The 18790-nt window shown below is 37.7% G+C and overlaps 1 protein-coding gene across 5 annotated transcripts in view; it reads right to left on the minus strand.

Moving 5' to 3' along the window:
- Positions 1-952: 952 nt before the first annotated feature.
- pkp4 (plakophilin 4) overlaps positions 953-18790 on the minus strand; it is an 87630-nt gene continuing 69792 nt past the window's right edge. For all 5 annotated transcript variants that reach the window (XM_023336772.1, XM_023336770.1, XM_023336774.1 and 2 more), the window contains 11 exons: positions 12914-13097; positions 11716-11833; positions 9603-9794; positions 8980-9153; positions 8599-8749; positions 6082-6274; positions 5711-5795; positions 4923-5040; positions 4689-4829; positions 3910-3974; positions 953-1973 (listed from right to left, as the gene is read on the minus strand). In XM_023336772.1, the coding sequence (XP_023192540.1) occupies positions 1728-1973; positions 3910-3974; positions 4689-4829; positions 4923-5040; positions 5711-5795; positions 6082-6274; positions 8599-8749; positions 8980-9153; positions 9603-9794; positions 11716-11833; positions 12914-13097 (1667 nt within the window). In that variant the 3' untranslated portion in view covers positions 953-1727. The remainder of the gene's footprint in view (positions 1974-3909; positions 3975-4688; positions 4830-4922; positions 5041-5710; positions 5796-6081; positions 6275-8598; positions 8750-8979; positions 9154-9602; positions 9795-11715; positions 11834-12913; positions 13098-18790) is intronic.

Consider the following 18790-nt stretch of genomic DNA (forward strand, 5'->3'; position numbering starts at 1 on the left):
CCTACACTGTGCCCATGATGTTAATATTGACATCATGAAGGTATATTTTAAACTTAAAACTTACAGACATTTTCACCAATAATTAAATAATAATTATTCTGACCAGCTGCCTCTCTGTGTGGTGTGGAGGCTGCAGCGCCTCCGACTGGAAGAACGTGAGGAGAGTGGTGCGGTCAGCAGAGAGGATCATCGGGGCCCCCCTTCCCTCCATTCAGGACATTTCATCCCAGTGCTGTGTGTCCCGAGGCCGAAACATCATCAGTGACCCCTCACACCCCCACCATGGACTGTTCTCCCTGCTGCCCTCTGGAAAGAGGTTCCGCAGCATCCGGTGCAGGTCCACCAGGTTCCAAAACAGCTTTTTCCCACTTGCCATCAGACTGCTGAACTCTTAACTGGACTGCACTCAAAATCTGGTCTCCACTTTATACCTTGCACATGTACAGAGCTAAGTAACTTCCATTTTACTGTCAGTCCTGCACTTTATATTTTATATTCATATTTATATTCATATTTTATACTGTATTTTATTCTGGAGTAACCTCACAACATTGGAACCTCAAAACATTGTCCTGAGCCGTATGCAACGAAATTTCGTTCTGTATACACCCTGTGCATGCAAAATGACAATAAAGTCAGTCTAAGTCTAAGTCTAAGTCTAAGTCTAAGAAGCCACCACTCATGAGCATAATCCAGCCTTGTGGTTTAAAAAGCAATGATTTAAGTATATAATTTTTTTAATAATGCCTTTGTACAGGTGTAGGCTCAATGTTGGGTTGGGTTTAGAGTACATAAAGCATCAGGAGCTTGACAGATGGTTCAAAGCCTCATTCATTCACCCACTCCTGTGCAAACATGAACTGAAACTCTCAGACTGTAGGAGAGCACGGCCCTCAGGTCTCTCTGAACACATCCATGCTATTTGTTAGAATAAAGAGAATCACACAACTAGTTTAAAAAACAAAAATGACCTTTTATTTTGTTAACATAGTTGTTACGATGCCATCTTTTTCCACATATCTGTATATTTATATATCTTTAGAACATGGCACAAGTTGTTTAGTCTTTTAACCAGTGCTAATGTGTAAACCAAAGTAATGTTGATTTTTGTCTGTATTTACAATAAAATCAAAGAAATGTACAAGACTCCATTGCATTACACAGTTTCGACATTAAGTACAGATAAACTTTGATCCCTCTGTACAATCTAACATCATTAGTTAATTAGTCGTTTTTAAAATTTTATTTCTTTACAAATGAGTTCATGATCCGTTTTGGCTTCAGCACATACATTTTCCCCCCACATCTTGACTCGTACCGCGGACCCTCGCTAACATGACTCACACCTTCAACCATGCTCTCACACTTATGAGTTCCTTGAAGAAATTAAAGCTAATATCTACACACGACATGACACACGTCTTCTCACGATAGTGTCCTGGACTCTCCCTCGATGTCCCCCCCCTGCCATGATTCCATCTTATTCTTGAAATGAAAAATAATCTTTAAAAACATTCCATGATTTCCCTCTTTGGCACACATCCCGTCTTTCCATCTGCGGAACTCGCCTCTCCATACAAGCACCATCCACTTTAAAACAAACACACTCATAAACCCAAGTTCATGAAAGAAGTTTCCTGTGTTGCTCCTTGCCTCTGCTGCAGGGCGAAAGAAGAAATCAGTCTGGAAAAATGTTCTCGGATTGTACAGCAGATCCATCTCCAGACTTATACCCAGGAGTCAGGAGAACCTGGGTACTGTTCTGCCCTGTAGGAAGGCCTCCGTGTGCTAGCATAGTAGTCCACATAGTTAGAGGTGGATTTCAGTCCATGAGGCTGGGAGCTGTAGTCTGCTGTAGGAGGGTAGGTGATTACTTCTTCTAAATACGCATCGTCATAGCCGTGAGGATGCTGCAGGTACATCCTGTATGTGTCGTAATTCCTTCGACTTGGCTCTTCTGTATAATACACAGGCTGCAAGAAAAGAGGCAGGAAGGCCTTGTGTTAATTCATTCTAAGGATTTGTATTAAGTCAATGTGTTACTGAAGTTTTTCTAAATTCCTTGATTTAATGTAGTTTTCACAGTTAGAAACCCATCACCAAATCTAAGACCACGTTATGGTTTCCAAGAACTCCAAGAACATCTCCAAGGAGATTCTGCTGGCAGCAGACAGGGGAGACTTTACCTCTTGCATTTACTTTTATCTTTACCATTCTTAGAGATCTTTTGGTATTGTGTGAATCAGGTCATGTCATAAATGCCTAATCTTTCCAGAGGAGTTGCTCAAGGCTGTATTCTTGGCCCTAGTGGGTTTTCTTTTACTTAATGTACATATGCTTGGATAGACTCCAAGGTGTCCATCATAATGACTGTTATCATTTCTATACTGATGATATCCAACTGTTCTGTTCATTAGTGAGGTCTCAGAGTCATAAATTGTTGATGTTGCTGTTAATATTATGGAGATTGATATAGATACCAGCAGCCCACTGGCAAAAATGCTGAGATAAAATACTTGCAGAGTTGCCAGCCCAAAATAGACTTGGTTTGGATGCTTTGGCGTGAGGCCAGAATAGCCTGTCATCACACAACACACACTTCATTGATAAGCTAGCCACAACGATACCGTCACACAAACACATCATGATGAGTACACTGTGTTTCTGATGTACTTTCTGAAGAACCCACAGGAACCCTGTTTACTTTGTTAATATCATGCTGTGGGCTGGGTCTAATGTGAATGTGACATTGTGCCGGAGTCAGCAGCCTACAGATTATGAAAATGCAAATATTATCTTACTTAAGCATTCTAAAATGCAAGTAAGTTCTTTTTTCATTTTTAAATAGAATAAAGCATTATGGAAGCCAGAATCCTTAAGGAAGTGTGACCATTTACTGCATAGACGTAACTATTACTGGCTGCTTTAGGTTTTGCTTTATATTTATTCATAAAGTAGAAGGAATCGTAATGGACATTCCAACTTAGTACACACATAATCTGATAAGTACATATACTCTGATATTCAGTTTGATGTGATCTACCAATGTAGGTATTGTCATTTAGATTTGGTAACTTTAGTTTGACTATTTTTAAATTCAATTCAATTCAAAAATACGTTATTAATCCCAAAGAAAACTTGATGGTTTACATTTAATTCTACCACAAGGAATGTTTACAACTACCGGCTTGGTGCCTTTCTCTCCTTGTCTGTTATCTGAATGGGCACACATGGACGTGTCCTGCAGGGACAGCTCCCCGAGACATAGAGAGGACATCCCAATCCCAGCAGTCACATTCACTCTCGCTCACACAATGGCTGATGTGCTGAGTTATTCCCAGCAACGGCAGCAGAATGTGTAGCAGGGTCTTTGTATTTATAAAGTGGTGTAGATGAGCTGGGAAGCTTCACTTTTTTGTTTTTTTTTGCAGTGAGGGTTGCCTTTAATTTACTTTAACTATTTGTTTGTCTTTATATCCCTTCAAACGGTCCACGTAGAATAATACCAATGTTAGTTGGTTTTCACCCTGTAACTAACCCAAAGTTAGTTACTAGGTGAAAATATTTCAGTTAAGTTGATCTCATTTAGCGTTTTCTCCCATACTGATTGTGAATGTGTCAAACTTTGAATGTGGAGATGTCTGACTGAACAAAATAAAATGTTTGAGAGTGAAAAAGCCTCGGCTATGAGTTAGTTATTTTGGCTACAACAAAGGACTGTGAAGTAAAATTAAATATATTTTATGCATCATGCTTGGTTTTTGAACCAAGTTAAAAAGTAAATTAAAAAATAGATGATCTAAACAAAACATAAAACAAGTTTATTCCTTCATATGCGCTTGTATTGTTGCTAAGAATGGAGAGGTTGTGAGGTCTGACCAGACTTCTATGAAGAAATATTGTATTCACCTGTGATCTTCTGGGCTCCTCTCTTGTGGGTGATGAGTAGTAATATGGAGATGGTTTGCCAGACCCTGGAAAAAAAATAACAATAAAGTTATTGTTGCTTTGAATAAATTGGAGGAATTTAATACAAAAACACCTCATTTCATATCATAGAAAGAGTCTACACATCCCCAAAGGGCAAATGTCTGTATTTAGATGGAGTAGGATCAAATGGGCCGTGCTTCGCTGGAGAGTAATACCACCAAATAATGGGGTTGGCCTGTGCTGCACTGTAGTTTACATAACCATTAGGGATGGGCATTTTCATTGGCACTTTATCAAACTGGTGGAATCCAGAAACTCAATTTCCACTTCCCTACCCAGAACATGAATTGACAAAGCTGCAATTTTGCTCGCTTACTCTGCCCACTTCCTGATCCCACCAACCAGTGGAGGCTGGTGAGGGCTGTCGTCTGGATGTTGTATGTCTGGATTGCCCAGACACACAACTCACTGCGACCAGGACTTAATGTGTTAAAAGCACAATAGTGAAGTGCTCGCTTCTAGATAGTAGATTGACTTTAGCGCTATGGGGACAAACAGCTCTGAAGTTAAAGTGACCAATTGTCATAGGGCTGATAGTGGGGAGATAAAAGTGGATCTGCTGGGAGCAGTAGAGAGAATAAAGGAGATAACGAAATGGCCGTGTGGAAATTAGCAAAAAGTGATCTCAAGTATAGAGCAGATAATTCATGACTTAAATTAGATTTCTTTTTAAAGTTCACCATCTTTTAGATAAGTACCTGTATACTGTTTTCTGTGAATACTGCCGTCTCCTTGGTAATTATAAAACTGCATAGTTGACTGAGTTCTCTGATAATCTCTGACTGAGCTTCTGTGCTCTTTGATGCCCAGCATTGCCGGAGATGACGTGGCACTGGCGGCTGTGGAGAGAGAAAAAAATTGCATATTTATTTTCACAGCTCCTGTTTCACTGCTGCTGCCTGGGTGCAGGGTTCGAAGCTACCAGAACGTACCAGGGTGGTTGACTGGAGACATCTGGATGGTGCTGGTGGCGAGGGTGGGCTGGGACTTGAACCTGTCCCGTTCCAGTGTTGACACTGGGGTGATGAAATGGTTTTGGTTCCAGCCGTCCTGTGAGGGGAGAAAGTGGCAGTCAGAGGAGCAAACACAAAATCAAAACCTTTTTATTGGGATTTTATGTAATAAACCAACACAAAGTATTGCTAAATTGTTTTCCAACATTTGCATTGTATCCATGCCATTCAAATACATGAATATCCTTCAATCTAAAATGCTGTTATTACCTGTTGGTAGGTTTGCAGTTGTGTCATAGTGCCTACACTATCTATTTACAAATGATTAATTAAAGCCAATGTTCTCTAAAATCCCTCTGAGATCTTCAAAAAAATAGCTGTATTTATACAGAGAATAATTATCACACAATTGGACTCTATTTACTAATTATGTGGCAACTAACTAGCCTGGATTTTATCTAGGGGCATCAGACCAAAGTGGGCTGAAAAGTAATGAATAAAATTTTGAAAAAAAAAAAAAAAAAACATGCATAATTTTTCTTTGTTTCTGTTGGGCTATGACATGAAATCCAACTAAAATACACATGTAGGTGTTACGTGACAAAATGTGACAAAGTTCAAGGAAATGAATACTTCTCCAAAACATTCTTTTAAAAAAACATATAAATCCAGCACATCATGTTATTGTAAGACAGTTTCTGATATTTCTATTTAAAATATAATCATAAAATTATCGAAACATGTAGCATTAAACAAACTGAATGAACCTTTTTGTAGATGGGCCGTAGATCCCTGTACAGCCACAGCGTGTTCAGCACCTGAGCTGCTGCCTTCACCACCTTCACTGAATATCTGGAAAACAGTCAAACTTTGTTATGCATTTCTGAGCAAGAATTCATTGTGGTTAATACAAGACAGCATGATTGATGTAGGAGGCTGTCCTTAATACGTTTTAACCTAGAATCGTACTGAGTATACAGCAAACTAAAAATAGCTGCTGCAGCATTGTTCCATCGGGATGTTAAACTTCAAGGAACACACTGCCACCTCCCCAATGGCTGCAGCTGCTCTTGTTGTGTGGACCAGTGTCCAGTGTTGAGGAAAGCATTTTAACAAATGTGTGCGTCGGCAACCCCACCTGTCTCCTCTGCCCTTGGTGATGTCGACGAGCTTCTTAATGCCACCTGTGTCGGCCAAAGCCTTGGCGTTTTCCATGTTTTTGCTGGTGACCTCATGCAGTGTGCAACAGATGGCAGCCACGGTCTCATCCGACAGCAGGGTGGTGTTTCCCCCAGGGAGGCGGTTTACCAGGTCCCTCATCGCGTACTTCCCTGCAGGGGAGGGAGGCGGGACTTGCAGCTTATGCGTAATGACACAATGTGCTGCAGGTTTGCTGCAGAAGCTCAGGCAAGGACAGAATGAGGGGGCGGTGCATCACATGTGTACACGATTTTGATGCATTTTTTAACATGTTGTGCAATGCACTTGCAAATAAATTCTGTGCTGACCTCAACAGTATGTAATGTCATCTAAATAAAGGAGTAACATTCAATGTGCTGGGGTCTGCAGCATGGTAGGCACTTTTCTTAAATGACACTGTATGTGTGTTTCAGTGTGAAGGAGGATTGCCTTCCTTATCTGTCCTTCAGTGCAGCAGCCCAGCTAAAGATGCTGAATACTTGCTGCACCAAGTCAAACAAAGACCTCAAAAAGCATATTTAACCATCACTAAAACCTTATTAACCCACGCCGTCAGACATCATTCCTGCTACTGAATAAACATTCATTTCACAGAGTGAAAGACGGTTTTATGAAGCACAGGATTGTACAGGAGGATTACCACACAGCTTTAGCTGGGACATATGCTCATCATGCACATGAATGTCATATTTATATTAGGCTGTGAGCTTTTTATTCCCTGGGACAGAACGATCACAGAAAAGTCCCAGTCATGCAAGTTTCTGGCTGAATATTCATTTAAATGTTGGACTGATTTAATGACAGATTTATCAACAAATTATCTGGTGGTTCTATGATGAGTTTGGAAGTGTCCTCGTAGACGCACCATTTAGTTTCCAAAAGAGATGCCTTGAGAAATCATCTGCACTAGAACGCCCCCTGGTGGATATTTTGTTATGTTTTGGTGACGCTAAAAAAGATTATAGATCCAAGATGGTGGAACGCAACACCGAATAGTTCATGGATTAAGCTGATTATTATCCTTATACGTTGTGTTTCAGACAAGGTTTGTTCGTAAGTATTGGTTAATTGTGACAGCAATAATTGTCTCTTTGTTTTATGTAACTGTGGTGTAAATAATTGTACGCTGGAGTCATTTAGAAAAATGTTTTTTTTATTTTTAGCTAGCAGCAAGAATGGCTAATTTGCAATGTTCGTTGGCTAATACTCAGTCTTGTATGTTTCAGTTTACGATGGCCAAAGTGATGGCAGGTCAGAGGCCACTCTTCAATAAACAAGTAGGAAAGAAACAAGTTTGGGGAGCATCGTTGTCTGCTGTCTAGCTGCTGAAAGCTCGAAATCTCAGGGCGAGGACAGCACACCATGCCTAGCGGCACCAGGTCACGTATTCAATGGCAGTAGAAATTTAACTCATTTCAATATCAGTGAGGTGTTAAAATATGAATTTAGAGGACGCATAGAGATGTAGCTATTTAAATGTCAGCAGTATTTTTTTTTAACGTCAAAAGACATTTCTGCACTTCATTAAGGCAGAGAGAGAGAGACTCGTTAGATAACAGAGAGTTGCTCTGTTTGATCCATCAACCTCTGTCTGTTATGAAACATACAGGATTTGGAAATTAATTGAACCAAGAATTGACCCTGATTATGGAAAACACACAGAGATCTCTGCATTAGCTTTGCTGGTCGTACTAGATCTGAGCCCTCTCTTACAGATATTGTCACTTTTCCTAATATAAATAATTAATAACGGTTCATAGCACCATCATGAAGGACAGAAGGTTCAGTGTGTGTTGGCTTCAATGCCTCATTATTCCTCCGGCAATAGATTTCCAGTTCTTGGGACGAAAGCAACTCAACCATCTCTAATTTAAATCTGCTTTCCAAAAAAGTTGTTTTATTTGTTCATTATATCTGCAGCATCTATTTACTTTATGATTAATCCCCAAGATAAAATCTCGTTAGAAACTCTGGCAAAATAACTTTCACTCCTAACAGTTTTGAAATGCCAGTAAATGACAATCTTTGGTTCATTACTGGTTCAAAACTGGCGTTGACAACGTTCTTGCTTTGTATAAATCTGCACAAAGTTTCTTTGATTTTCCAGTCATATCATGTGTTTGTTTGTTTCTTTCAGTGAAGCTGCCATCTGTAGTCAATCACAATTACTTTACAAGAAATAAACGGGCCTTGGCAAGCTACAAGAGCATTTCTGGATTATGTCCAGAGTGAAAACATGTAAACTTCAGACTGTATTTATAAGATCAACACATCATGTGAGATTGTGCATTAACTTGAGCCAAACAAATTCGCAGCATGGTATCTGGGTTATTGGTACAGCATGAGCTACATTACATGACATAAAAAAAGCATAAAAACTTCTCATAAATAGTTTAGTATAGCATATTTTTTTTCAGTCCAAGACGTTTCAAACACAACAAAGTGGCTCCCTGACCTATAAGCTCCTTGTTCCTGATGTCCAGGGCCATGTTTCTCAGAGCCGTGGCAACTGAACACACCACCCTGTCGTTGTCCATCCGCAGCAGTTCCACGAGGATGGGAAGCCCTTTCTCTTTACGAACTGCTGCACGAATGTACGCTGCAAACTGAATACAGAAAACAGATGAAAATTTAATTAAGGTCTCTGCATGACTAGGGAATACTGATGAGCTTGAGATGTGCATTTGTGATTTCAAGCGTTAAACTGACATTTGTTTGACTGATGCAGAAGAGGTGAACAGCTAAGCCCATTTATATGCATTGTTTCACAGCCACGGCAGAGAAGCATGAGAAAATCTGCATTTGTGTTTTGAATGAATGCACATTTGCACTGTACCTTCCAGTTGCCAGCTGAGAGGTTCTGAAGAGATCCTGCTGAACCTTCAAGAGTGGCAGGATTGGAGCTCTCAGCTAGCAGCGTCAAGTAAGGCTTGACCACAGAGGGGTGCCACAGCATCTCGGCCCCCTTAGGAGACTTGGAGAAGCCAGGGATGGGCCCCACACCGTCCCACTGAACACACAACAACTTACAAGTCAGAATGTGAAAGGGTGATGCTTTAGGAATCATTTAATAACAATATTTTTTTATTTTATCAGACAATCTTCTAGAGATCAGAATGTGTTAATTTTTCCTTGATCAGGTCTGATCAGAAGCTCATTAAACGCACCAAAAAGTAGCCATTCCACTATATTTTAAAATAAAAAAGTCTTATCGTAGCTGTTGACGTTTACTTTAATGCATAAATAAGAATAATCCTCAAATTTCTTATTTTCTAACATCTCTATCATGGCACCTGCAGCACATTTTTCACTTATATACACTAGAAACATATTTCCTGTGTGAAACGAAATCAGACATAAAAAAGGAAAGCTATTGGCCAAGAAAAGCCAAAGTTCTGTGCATTTATAACTTATGAAGCATAAACAAGCACAATTGTCCAGTTAAAACATAACACTCACTGAGTCCTCCTGCAAGCTGTTTTTCTTCTTCTTTCTCTTCCTGCCCCAGCAGCTGGAGTCCACCTCTTTACTTGGTGACTCTCGGCCCAGTAAGCCATCCATTTCCTGGTTTACTGGAAATGATGATGGCATCATCTCCAGCTCCAGACGATAAGACAGGTTCCTTAGAGTGCAAATACAGTTCTCCACAATCTGCCAGGCACAGAAAATAAAACCTTGAACTTCATGCATCAATCCAAACAAGTATATGAGAATAGGTTAACAGTGTTTAAGCAGTATAAAGGCAGCAATTCTTCTGTTCATTGTTACAATTATGGTAAGGTGATACAGCAAAATGAGGCTACATTTTTTTCAACTTTTTCTAATAAAATTATTATGATTTCAATATTATATATTTATATAAAAACAAGGGGGTTAAACAACAAAAAAATATATTAGAGAAATTAACACAAAGAATATTTAGGAGCAGTACAACTGACTTAATGTACAAAATATGAAACCGTTTTATCTAATTCAAAACGGAATATAAAACAAAATAGTTGTAGCGTAAAAATAAGTGACAACTAAAATACACAGGTGAGATGCACTTTTGCTTAGGATATACAGTAGTAGTATGAACATTTTGTATCATAATTTTTGCAAATTCCTTATCAATCATTTAAGTATATGTGTAAAGCACATATCAGTAATAAACCAGTTCAAAGTGCTTTGCATCATGAAAACATATAAATATCATAAACACTTTTATAATCAGCAATTGTGAAAACTATTGTTGACTTGAAATGGTCATCAATATTTTTATTGTTTTGTTAACTGAATATTACAAGTTAAGGTTATTGCAGCTAAGATTGAGACTAGATACATTCAGTTCTCTAGCATTATAAAGATTACTGTATTATTACTACTGCCTTTGAATAAATTAGAATATTGTTGATAAATTTGTTTGTTTCAGTAATTCAATTCAAAACGTGAAGTTAAGTCTGTATATATTTTAGGGTAATTTTCTGTTATTTAATTTAATTTTCTGTTAGTTAATTTGGACAACTGTATCAAAATTTCATACGATGATGATAATTCAAATAATACTGATCCAGACAACAAACATAGAGATCTTTGTGATAACGATAATAGCTCACATCCTCCTGACTCCTCTCATCTGCCATTACATTGCTTTTAAATCTCCTGTGATCATTTTTCTTTTTCTTCTTCCTCTCCCCTTTTATTGTTATGAGGTGTGAATATCTGCTCTAGTGGGACTACATCCAATAGGTTGAAGTTATTACTTTTATGCAAAACATGAATTCCTGACACTTGAAATGAATAGCCAACAAATATTGCATTCCAAACAGATTTTTGAGATATTAATATTACCCTCACTGATATTGCAACAGCAATATTGTTGTCATGTGTTATAAAGCCACAGTTTCAACCTGAGGATATTAAAAGAAAAAAAGCATCTAGGTGCCTACCAACAATCTGCTGGGCATCACAAATCTGGCTTTAAGTTTGTCAATATGGTTTTTACAAGTTGTAATTAAAAAAGTTTACTAATTAGACCTCTGGTAAATAATGTTACACTTGTAATATTCTTCTTAGAGTCTTTGTTTGAAAAACTATCCAGAATGCATTGATTATAAATCCATTTTTACTGAGGTTTGCATTCCTTAGCTATACAGAACATCAGAAAACATAGAACATTATCTGCTTGACTAGGGTCTTTGCCAAAGGGAAAAACCATCGTCATATTTCAGATGATTCACTTAACTTTCATAATCCAAGGATTCATGCATAGGAGATGTACTTTCTAAGCCGCAGCCATTGAATAAATGTTAATTTACTGTATGATTAACATCTGATGCTTAAGGTTCACTGTTACGCACATTCTGGCTGTGCTTTGGGTGACAAAGCAGATCAAACAGTTTCTGTTAACTGCTCTGAGGGTCATTTAGACGCAGGCAATAAAATGATTCAAAGAGGATAAGTAGGGTATTTTCTCCAGAGCTTCTTATCAACTGGCTGCATATTCTCCTCCGGGCCTAGGAGTGTGTGTGTGTGTGTGTGTGTGTAGATGGGTGGGCGTGTGCAATGGTGGGCAGCAGGCTTTATGAGGTACCTTGCTGTCAAAGTCGGACGTGTTTACACAGGCTTTGATGACATAGAGCAGTGAGTCAACCAGGCCGTCACAAGTACGCATCTGCTTTCTGGCCTCCTCACCGGCTGAACTCAGGTTCCTTTTAAAAAAACATGAACACATGAGAACACACACACACACCCACGCTCACGTACTCATTAGTCATTCAAGTTGGGGCTTTGCTTAGTAAACAAACGCCCAAAATGATAGCTGTGTGACTCCTACTTGAAATGGTAATGTGGGCTTTGTCGTTCCCAGACACCATCTTTAATGTATGAGGAGAATTTGTGTGGCCTGACTCAAGTAAGTATTGTTCTTTGCTCAGTAAATAAAGGTCTTTAAGCCATACCTATGCATGTTCACATGATACACAAACATGTACAAGATGAAGTGACTACCACTAATTAAACCTGCAAAGCAACATACCGCAGGATAGAGAAAAACATTTTATGAATCTTACTAGTACAAGTCTTTTGGGGTTCCTACAGTTTTTATGTAAAAAATCCAGACTTTTCCTGAACAAAGTTAACCATAAACACATATATTAAACACAGACAAAAAATAAGGTTTCAAAGAGGATGGAAGAAGGATAGAACAGAAGAAAGAAGGGAGAAAGAAAAAAAGAACACAAAAAATAAAAATGGATGATAAAAAGAACACTAAGAAAGACAAAAAGAAGAAGATGAGATTACAAGGACAGAAGAAAATAAGACAAGGAAGGACACAAGGAAGAAAGTCAGGAATGAAAGAAGGAAGGAAATAGGAGAGGGAGGAATAGATTGAGGGATGAACAAAGAACAGAAAAGTACTTATAAAAAGGAATGAAGGGACACAATTCCTTCATTCTTTTCTTTTCCATGGATGGAATGGATGGATACCAGAAATAAAGATTAGAAATGCAAATATTTTTCTACATATTACTATCTTTTTGCATATTACTCAAATCTGGACAACATTAAAAAAAAATTTTTAAGACTTGATAAGATTTTTGTGAAATAGAGATGTAAAATTTTTATTTAAAAAATTTAATTACATGTATTAATTAATTATTATTATTATTATTATTATTATTATTATTAATAATAAAATTTCATATTTATTGACAATACATATCAGATGTAATAGCGGCGAATGCCCACAGTGAGGTGCTAATGTCCAGCATGATCATCAGGTGGTTTACCTAAGGCAGCCTGTAGTGTTCCTCAGCACTAGGGAGGAGTGGAACTTCAGCTTGTGGTCATCGTCAAATGTAGAGCTGCTCCATCCAGAGTGAGGGATGATCACAGTGTTGGTCAGAGTGGATAAGGCGTCCCGGATGATTGTCATCTTCACAGCATCGCACGAAGAAAGGTTCCACAGAACCCCTGGGGAAGTAAAGAAAAAAAAGGAATGCAGGGCTCCTCTTTAATCAGTTGTCACCTGCATTTAGAGGAACTCATAAGAGAAATAATAAAAAAAAAACTTCCAATGGGCTCAACATGGATTGAAGAACAAATGCTAAAAAACAAGCAGGCATTCAGACAGAGAGCCTCAGGTAAAACACAGCTTTAGCATCAATGCATCACATTTCATCTACAGAGGATATCCTCAAAGTGGAGGTTATTACTTGGATTGAAAAAAAGAAAGGATGAGGCAAGAATCCCTATGGCTCAGGCATTTCAACTGAAATATAAATAACAGAAAGTCTTCTATCATTTTACTCTATTCAAATATACTTATGGTAACTGCTGATAATAATGCGCAGTCCTGACAGCCTTTGATGCTGCATCTGTCAAGGATTAGCCAGCATGTAGCATGTTCTCCTAATTAGATAGCTCTTGCTGCAAGGCTTATTCTAAGGAGCAGCCGCCTTCTGCAGGGTATCTGTAACCTTGCAGGAGGCTAATGCAGCACAAGCTCTAGTGCACTGAAAGTCTCGAGAGTAAACACAGAGCTACATCTCACAAATGCTGCCATGACAAAACTAAAAGGGACACGTAAAACATGCATGTGTGCAACCAGATAAAGTCAAATTTGGTGCAACTGTACATAACAATTTGCTCAGTTTGCAAATACATAAAACTTCATGAATCCATGGAATCACCTCTGCTTTCGTGGATAGAAAACTTTTCAACGGCTGGCATAATGAACTGCATTTGACTGCAATATATAATGACTAGAATCCACTTTTAAGGTATGTAACTGAGTGTGAATTTGTACATATTATTGGATTAATCAGAGTCTATTTTACATATTTAGATATATTTATATTGTATATAAATTGAATCTATTTATCTTACAAAGTGGAATGAGAGGACATTTGTTCCAATTTGGCGGAATATAAATAAGCTGATCAGAACCAACCCACAGACAAATCCCAAATTTTTTTGTGTTTTAATATTTATGTCACACAGATTGAAATCTTATTTGTATATCTAAAAACTAACTACTGCAGCTTCAATTACTTATTCAGAAAACAATGTATTTAAAATTAATGTACCTAAAGTTTATTCACTAAAATGTACAACAGCAATTACTATTAAGATGAGCCAGTAGCAAACATCTATTACAGCTATGCCGTTGAATGGTCATTGCTCTCTCAGGAGTTTAAAGAAAATGAGTTTACAGTTTAATTGTAATATCTAATGTTAAACAATGAGTGGAGGGGTGACAAAAAGGAGGAACAGAAATTCAATGTTTATCTGTGAGCTTCTCACATGAGAACCAAGCTGTTTGCTTTCCCAAAACCAATTTCAGGGAAGGAGTTGTAACCAGGTTCTGATCAACCAATCAGAGGCAGGCTTTGGGAAACATGTGACCCATTCAAAGCTAAACAACCCTTTATAAACATAGGTTTTACTATTTTAAAGAGGACACTCTTCAAATTTGAAATAGATGAACATAAACAATCTGTCATAGTCGATAAAGCACTATCTCTGTACAGGAGATAGTGCTTTAATCTGATAACTACAGTTTTCAGTTTTAATTATTCTATTGCAAAAATAAACTGTGCAGACTAAGAGTCCAGTGCATTAATCTTTACATAAATGTTAGCCAAGTACAATTTTGAAAGACTTTTAAAATTAGCAAAATAAGATCTTTCATATTGGGTCTATATTTAGAAAAAATGAAGACACCACTGTTTTTGACCCTAAAACTTGAGGCCACGAATCACCGATATTTGGGAAATTCCAGGACATGGAATAACAAGTTGCTGTGGATCAATCTAAAATGTCTATAAAAGATATTTTCAAGCTCCTTGGAGAAAAGCAGCTCCTATGTGTTAGAAGGTAGTGTTTCACCTTAGAGATTCTGTATGGCTATAATCAAGGTAACCACATTAACACAAACACAATATATTTAGCAGTTTTTGAAGAACATGTCTTAAATATATTTACATATTTGAGAAAACATTGCTAAGGAAAAAAAGGTATGTTTCATCTTTAATGCACTGTATATACTATATATATATAGATTTGACATATATATCAGTCATATTTGAGATATATATATATATATATATATATATATATATATATATATATATATATATATATATATATATATATATACTGTATATATATTTTTTTTCATTTCTAAATCTATCTGTTTTATCTTTCTCCCCCATCTTTCTGTCTCTCTGTTTATCTTATCTTTCATCTGTTTCCGTCTCTCTCCACCTTTCAATCTTTATCCGCTTTATCTTTTTTCTCTCTCTGTCATGTATGCATTTCCTTACCAAGCTCGATTTTATACAGCCAGGGGGAGTATTTCTCCTCTGACAGTCAAGCCAGGTCAAAACCTTTTATTTGGTGATGACTTGATTTTTGCTGCATGTCAGGGGTAGGGCAGGAAGCACTTGGGCTATTTTATACACTTTTACTTGCCATATATACCAGGAGTGAAAGAGTTACTCCTGCTTCTACTCACAGGAGACTACATACTGAAATCAAAATGAAATTTGGCACATTTAGAAAATACAGATATCATTGAAAGGTCTCAATGTATTCCCAGTGCGATCTTTGTCTGCTGGCAAAAGCGTGTGATCACCCGTGTGTGACTGTGTCAGCATTGGTGACAGAACGTGAAGTGTGTGTTATTATCCAGTTTTTATCAAGTTTGGTGTTTCATTAAAAGGAGCTGATTGTAGAGGAGCGACCACACGGAGATAGAAAAAAACTCACAATGTGATCTGGCATTATTTAGATAGATTAATAAAATTAACACCATTAACTGTGAACATGTACAATTACCTGTCATGATATTCAAGGCGGGGGGTCCGGTGGAACAGAACCCTCCTTGGATAATGGCAGCGAAAACACTTGAAATGTTCTGTGGCCTACTAATGAAAGTCATGGACTCAGCTATTTTAATTATCAGTGTCTTTCAATAATTGAAAATATGATAAAGTCCACACATAAGTGTCCGTATTTTGACAAATCATCATAATAAAACCGAAGATAATGTCTATTTGACTTTTAAATATGAGGCATGGGCACCCTACAGGAGTCTGCCAGCGGTGTGAATGATTCTGCATATCAAAAGCAGAGCAAAGGTGGGAAGCAATCTCTGCTTGAGAAAGCTTGACACAGTATTATTAAATTTATGCACTTATTCAAGCACATTCAGCTTTATATTTCTGATTTCCAAACCACTCAGAAAAGGAGGGTCTTGAAAGAGCTTCCAGATTAATACAGGAAAAAATAGTCAGATTCCTGCTGACCAATGTCTTTGCTTTATCTTCACAATCCACTCAATCCACAGCTTCCCTCAAACACGTTCCTCAGGTCCACACCTCCTCCACCGGCAATTTGCAGAAACGAACAGTCTCTGCAGGATATCAGACTAGTCCTGCGGAGGCTACATGCTGGAGAAATCAACCGCAGGAATTACTGAGGTGTGACTGACAGTGCTGTCAGTGGAGCAACACCAGGAGCAATACTCATAAGTCATATTTGACAGTCAGATGGACCAAACCTGTGTCTATTTGTTTCCGTGTGTGCACACACATTTATATCAGCCTGATACTTGTTGTCCTGTTTTGTTGCTGCATTCTTGTGGCTTTACTTGAGTTTTTAAACAGTGACCCAAAAACAATGTAATAGCAGCAGGGTCATTAATTTATAAAACAAGCACAGAGAGCTTTCATGGGGAAATGAAGGAATATATCAGGAAGCTGCTAATAAGATGGGAGTTAAATTGAAAGAAGATTTCTTTTAAGATTAAATGGGTAATGTGTAACAGGTTGTGAGGTTTTACTGTGATATGGACAGATTAAAAAAAACAAAACAAATCAAATTTAAACAACTGGTCACAATGGACTGAATTTGTTTGGCTGGTATCTAAGCAAAACAAGTTTGTCCAAAAGACAACCGATTCTAACTAATGTGCTGCTAAATTTCATTGTCAAACATATTAAGATCTTTAGCTTCAAATGCTTGTCGGCGTCCTTTTTTCGACCCCGGCTAACATGTCATGCATAAGAAAATAATCAGGTGCTTTAGCACAACACTACAATAGTCAGCAAGACAATATTGTGAAAGAAATAATATTGTCAATCTGTGGATATTTTTCACTTATTCAGGCACTGAATTAGTGAGGATAAAAGAAAACAACTCTAGATAAAAAACTAACTCTAAAATGTATTGTTAGGTGAATTTGCACCAACGTTTTATGGTAGGAACTGCTAAAAGAAAACATTAAGGTCTGAGTTTGTGATATGAGTGTCAAGATTTTAGGATTATCTAACATCTTGAGACTTGAGGCTACTCCATGCTTTGGTGTTCCCTGTTCTTGCTCAGATTAGTCTGTTTTGCTTCCTGCCATTACCATCAGCCTGCTTACCTGGCCATAATATATTAGAAATAAAACAATTGCAGACTGTTAATTATAACCACTGCATTAGTGTAATATTCTGTTAATATTAATAAAAAAATCAACAGGAAAGAATGAAAATATTTTTATTGTCTCTAAGTGGGAAACTTCAGGTGTAAATGCAGCAAGTTGCAGGTAGAAAAAGGTCTATTTAAACTAAAACAAAAAATATAAAAACAAAAGTAGAAGTAAGAGACTAAGGGCAAATGCACAACACATAATACTAAGCCATATCTTTGTGGAGAGTTGTTCCCTTCATAATAGTTTCTTCAAGTGATTGTGCTTCCTCTTTTGTAATTTTTAAATACCTCACTGATTCTAAAATGGCTACCTTTGAGTTCTTCTCTCTCAATAACAACTTCCAGACAGTGGACAGTGGAGACCACCGTTTAAACTGTCAGACCATTGTTAGAACAACCTGGTAGGGCTCATGTACTCTCTGTATCAGATCGCCCACCGACTGAAAAACATTTGAGATTTTTAAGTTTCCAACAAGTCAGGTTGGACAGTCAAAATCAACCACTTTCTTGAGCTTCTCTGGGCGTCTCAATCTGAACCGAGTGATGTTACCTACTCACCAAGGGTACTGAAATAAAGTGCAGAGTTACATAATGAATGCTCCTTTAAATATCATGAATTTCATTTATTTACCCTTTTAGGTCAGATTAAAAATTTACTCAAAGCTGACTTTATTTTCTTCACAAAAACGGTCATGCAATCTTTGGCACAAAGCTACCGCCTCTTGCTATCTACACAATGACAGCACAAAACCACCGCTATGACCCAGCAGGTTCTGCAGTCACTACTTGTAGAAGAAAAGCACTGTTTCAGTGCTAAGCTGAGCTTTTCTTTGTGTAATCTGAATCATCAAGGAGAAACAGTGACAGCTTTACAAGGACACCTTTTTTTATACCAATGAGGCATAACCAATGTGTGAAAGTAGTTATTGATTGAGTGAATGGGCATCATCATGAGTTTCTAACTAACTATTGCCCACTGGGCTGAAAGTGTTTGAGGGTGTTTTCACACCCGATAGTCCAGTACACTCAATTTGATTGGGAACCAAAATTGTAACATTTGTTAGATCTTCAGCTAGTGTAGTTCACTTTCACGCTGCATTGAGTCAAACTAGCCAAACCCTTTGAAAACCTCTTCACCCCCTTGCCTGTGATGGCACTGTACCAAAAACACTGAAGGAAACAAC

Source organism: Xiphophorus maculatus, chromosome 7 (genome assembly GCF_002775205.1).
Source record: "Xiphophorus maculatus strain JP 163 A chromosome 7, X_maculatus-5.0-male, whole genome shotgun sequence".
NCBI lineage: Eukaryota > Metazoa > Chordata > Actinopteri > Cyprinodontiformes > Poeciliidae > Xiphophorus > Xiphophorus maculatus.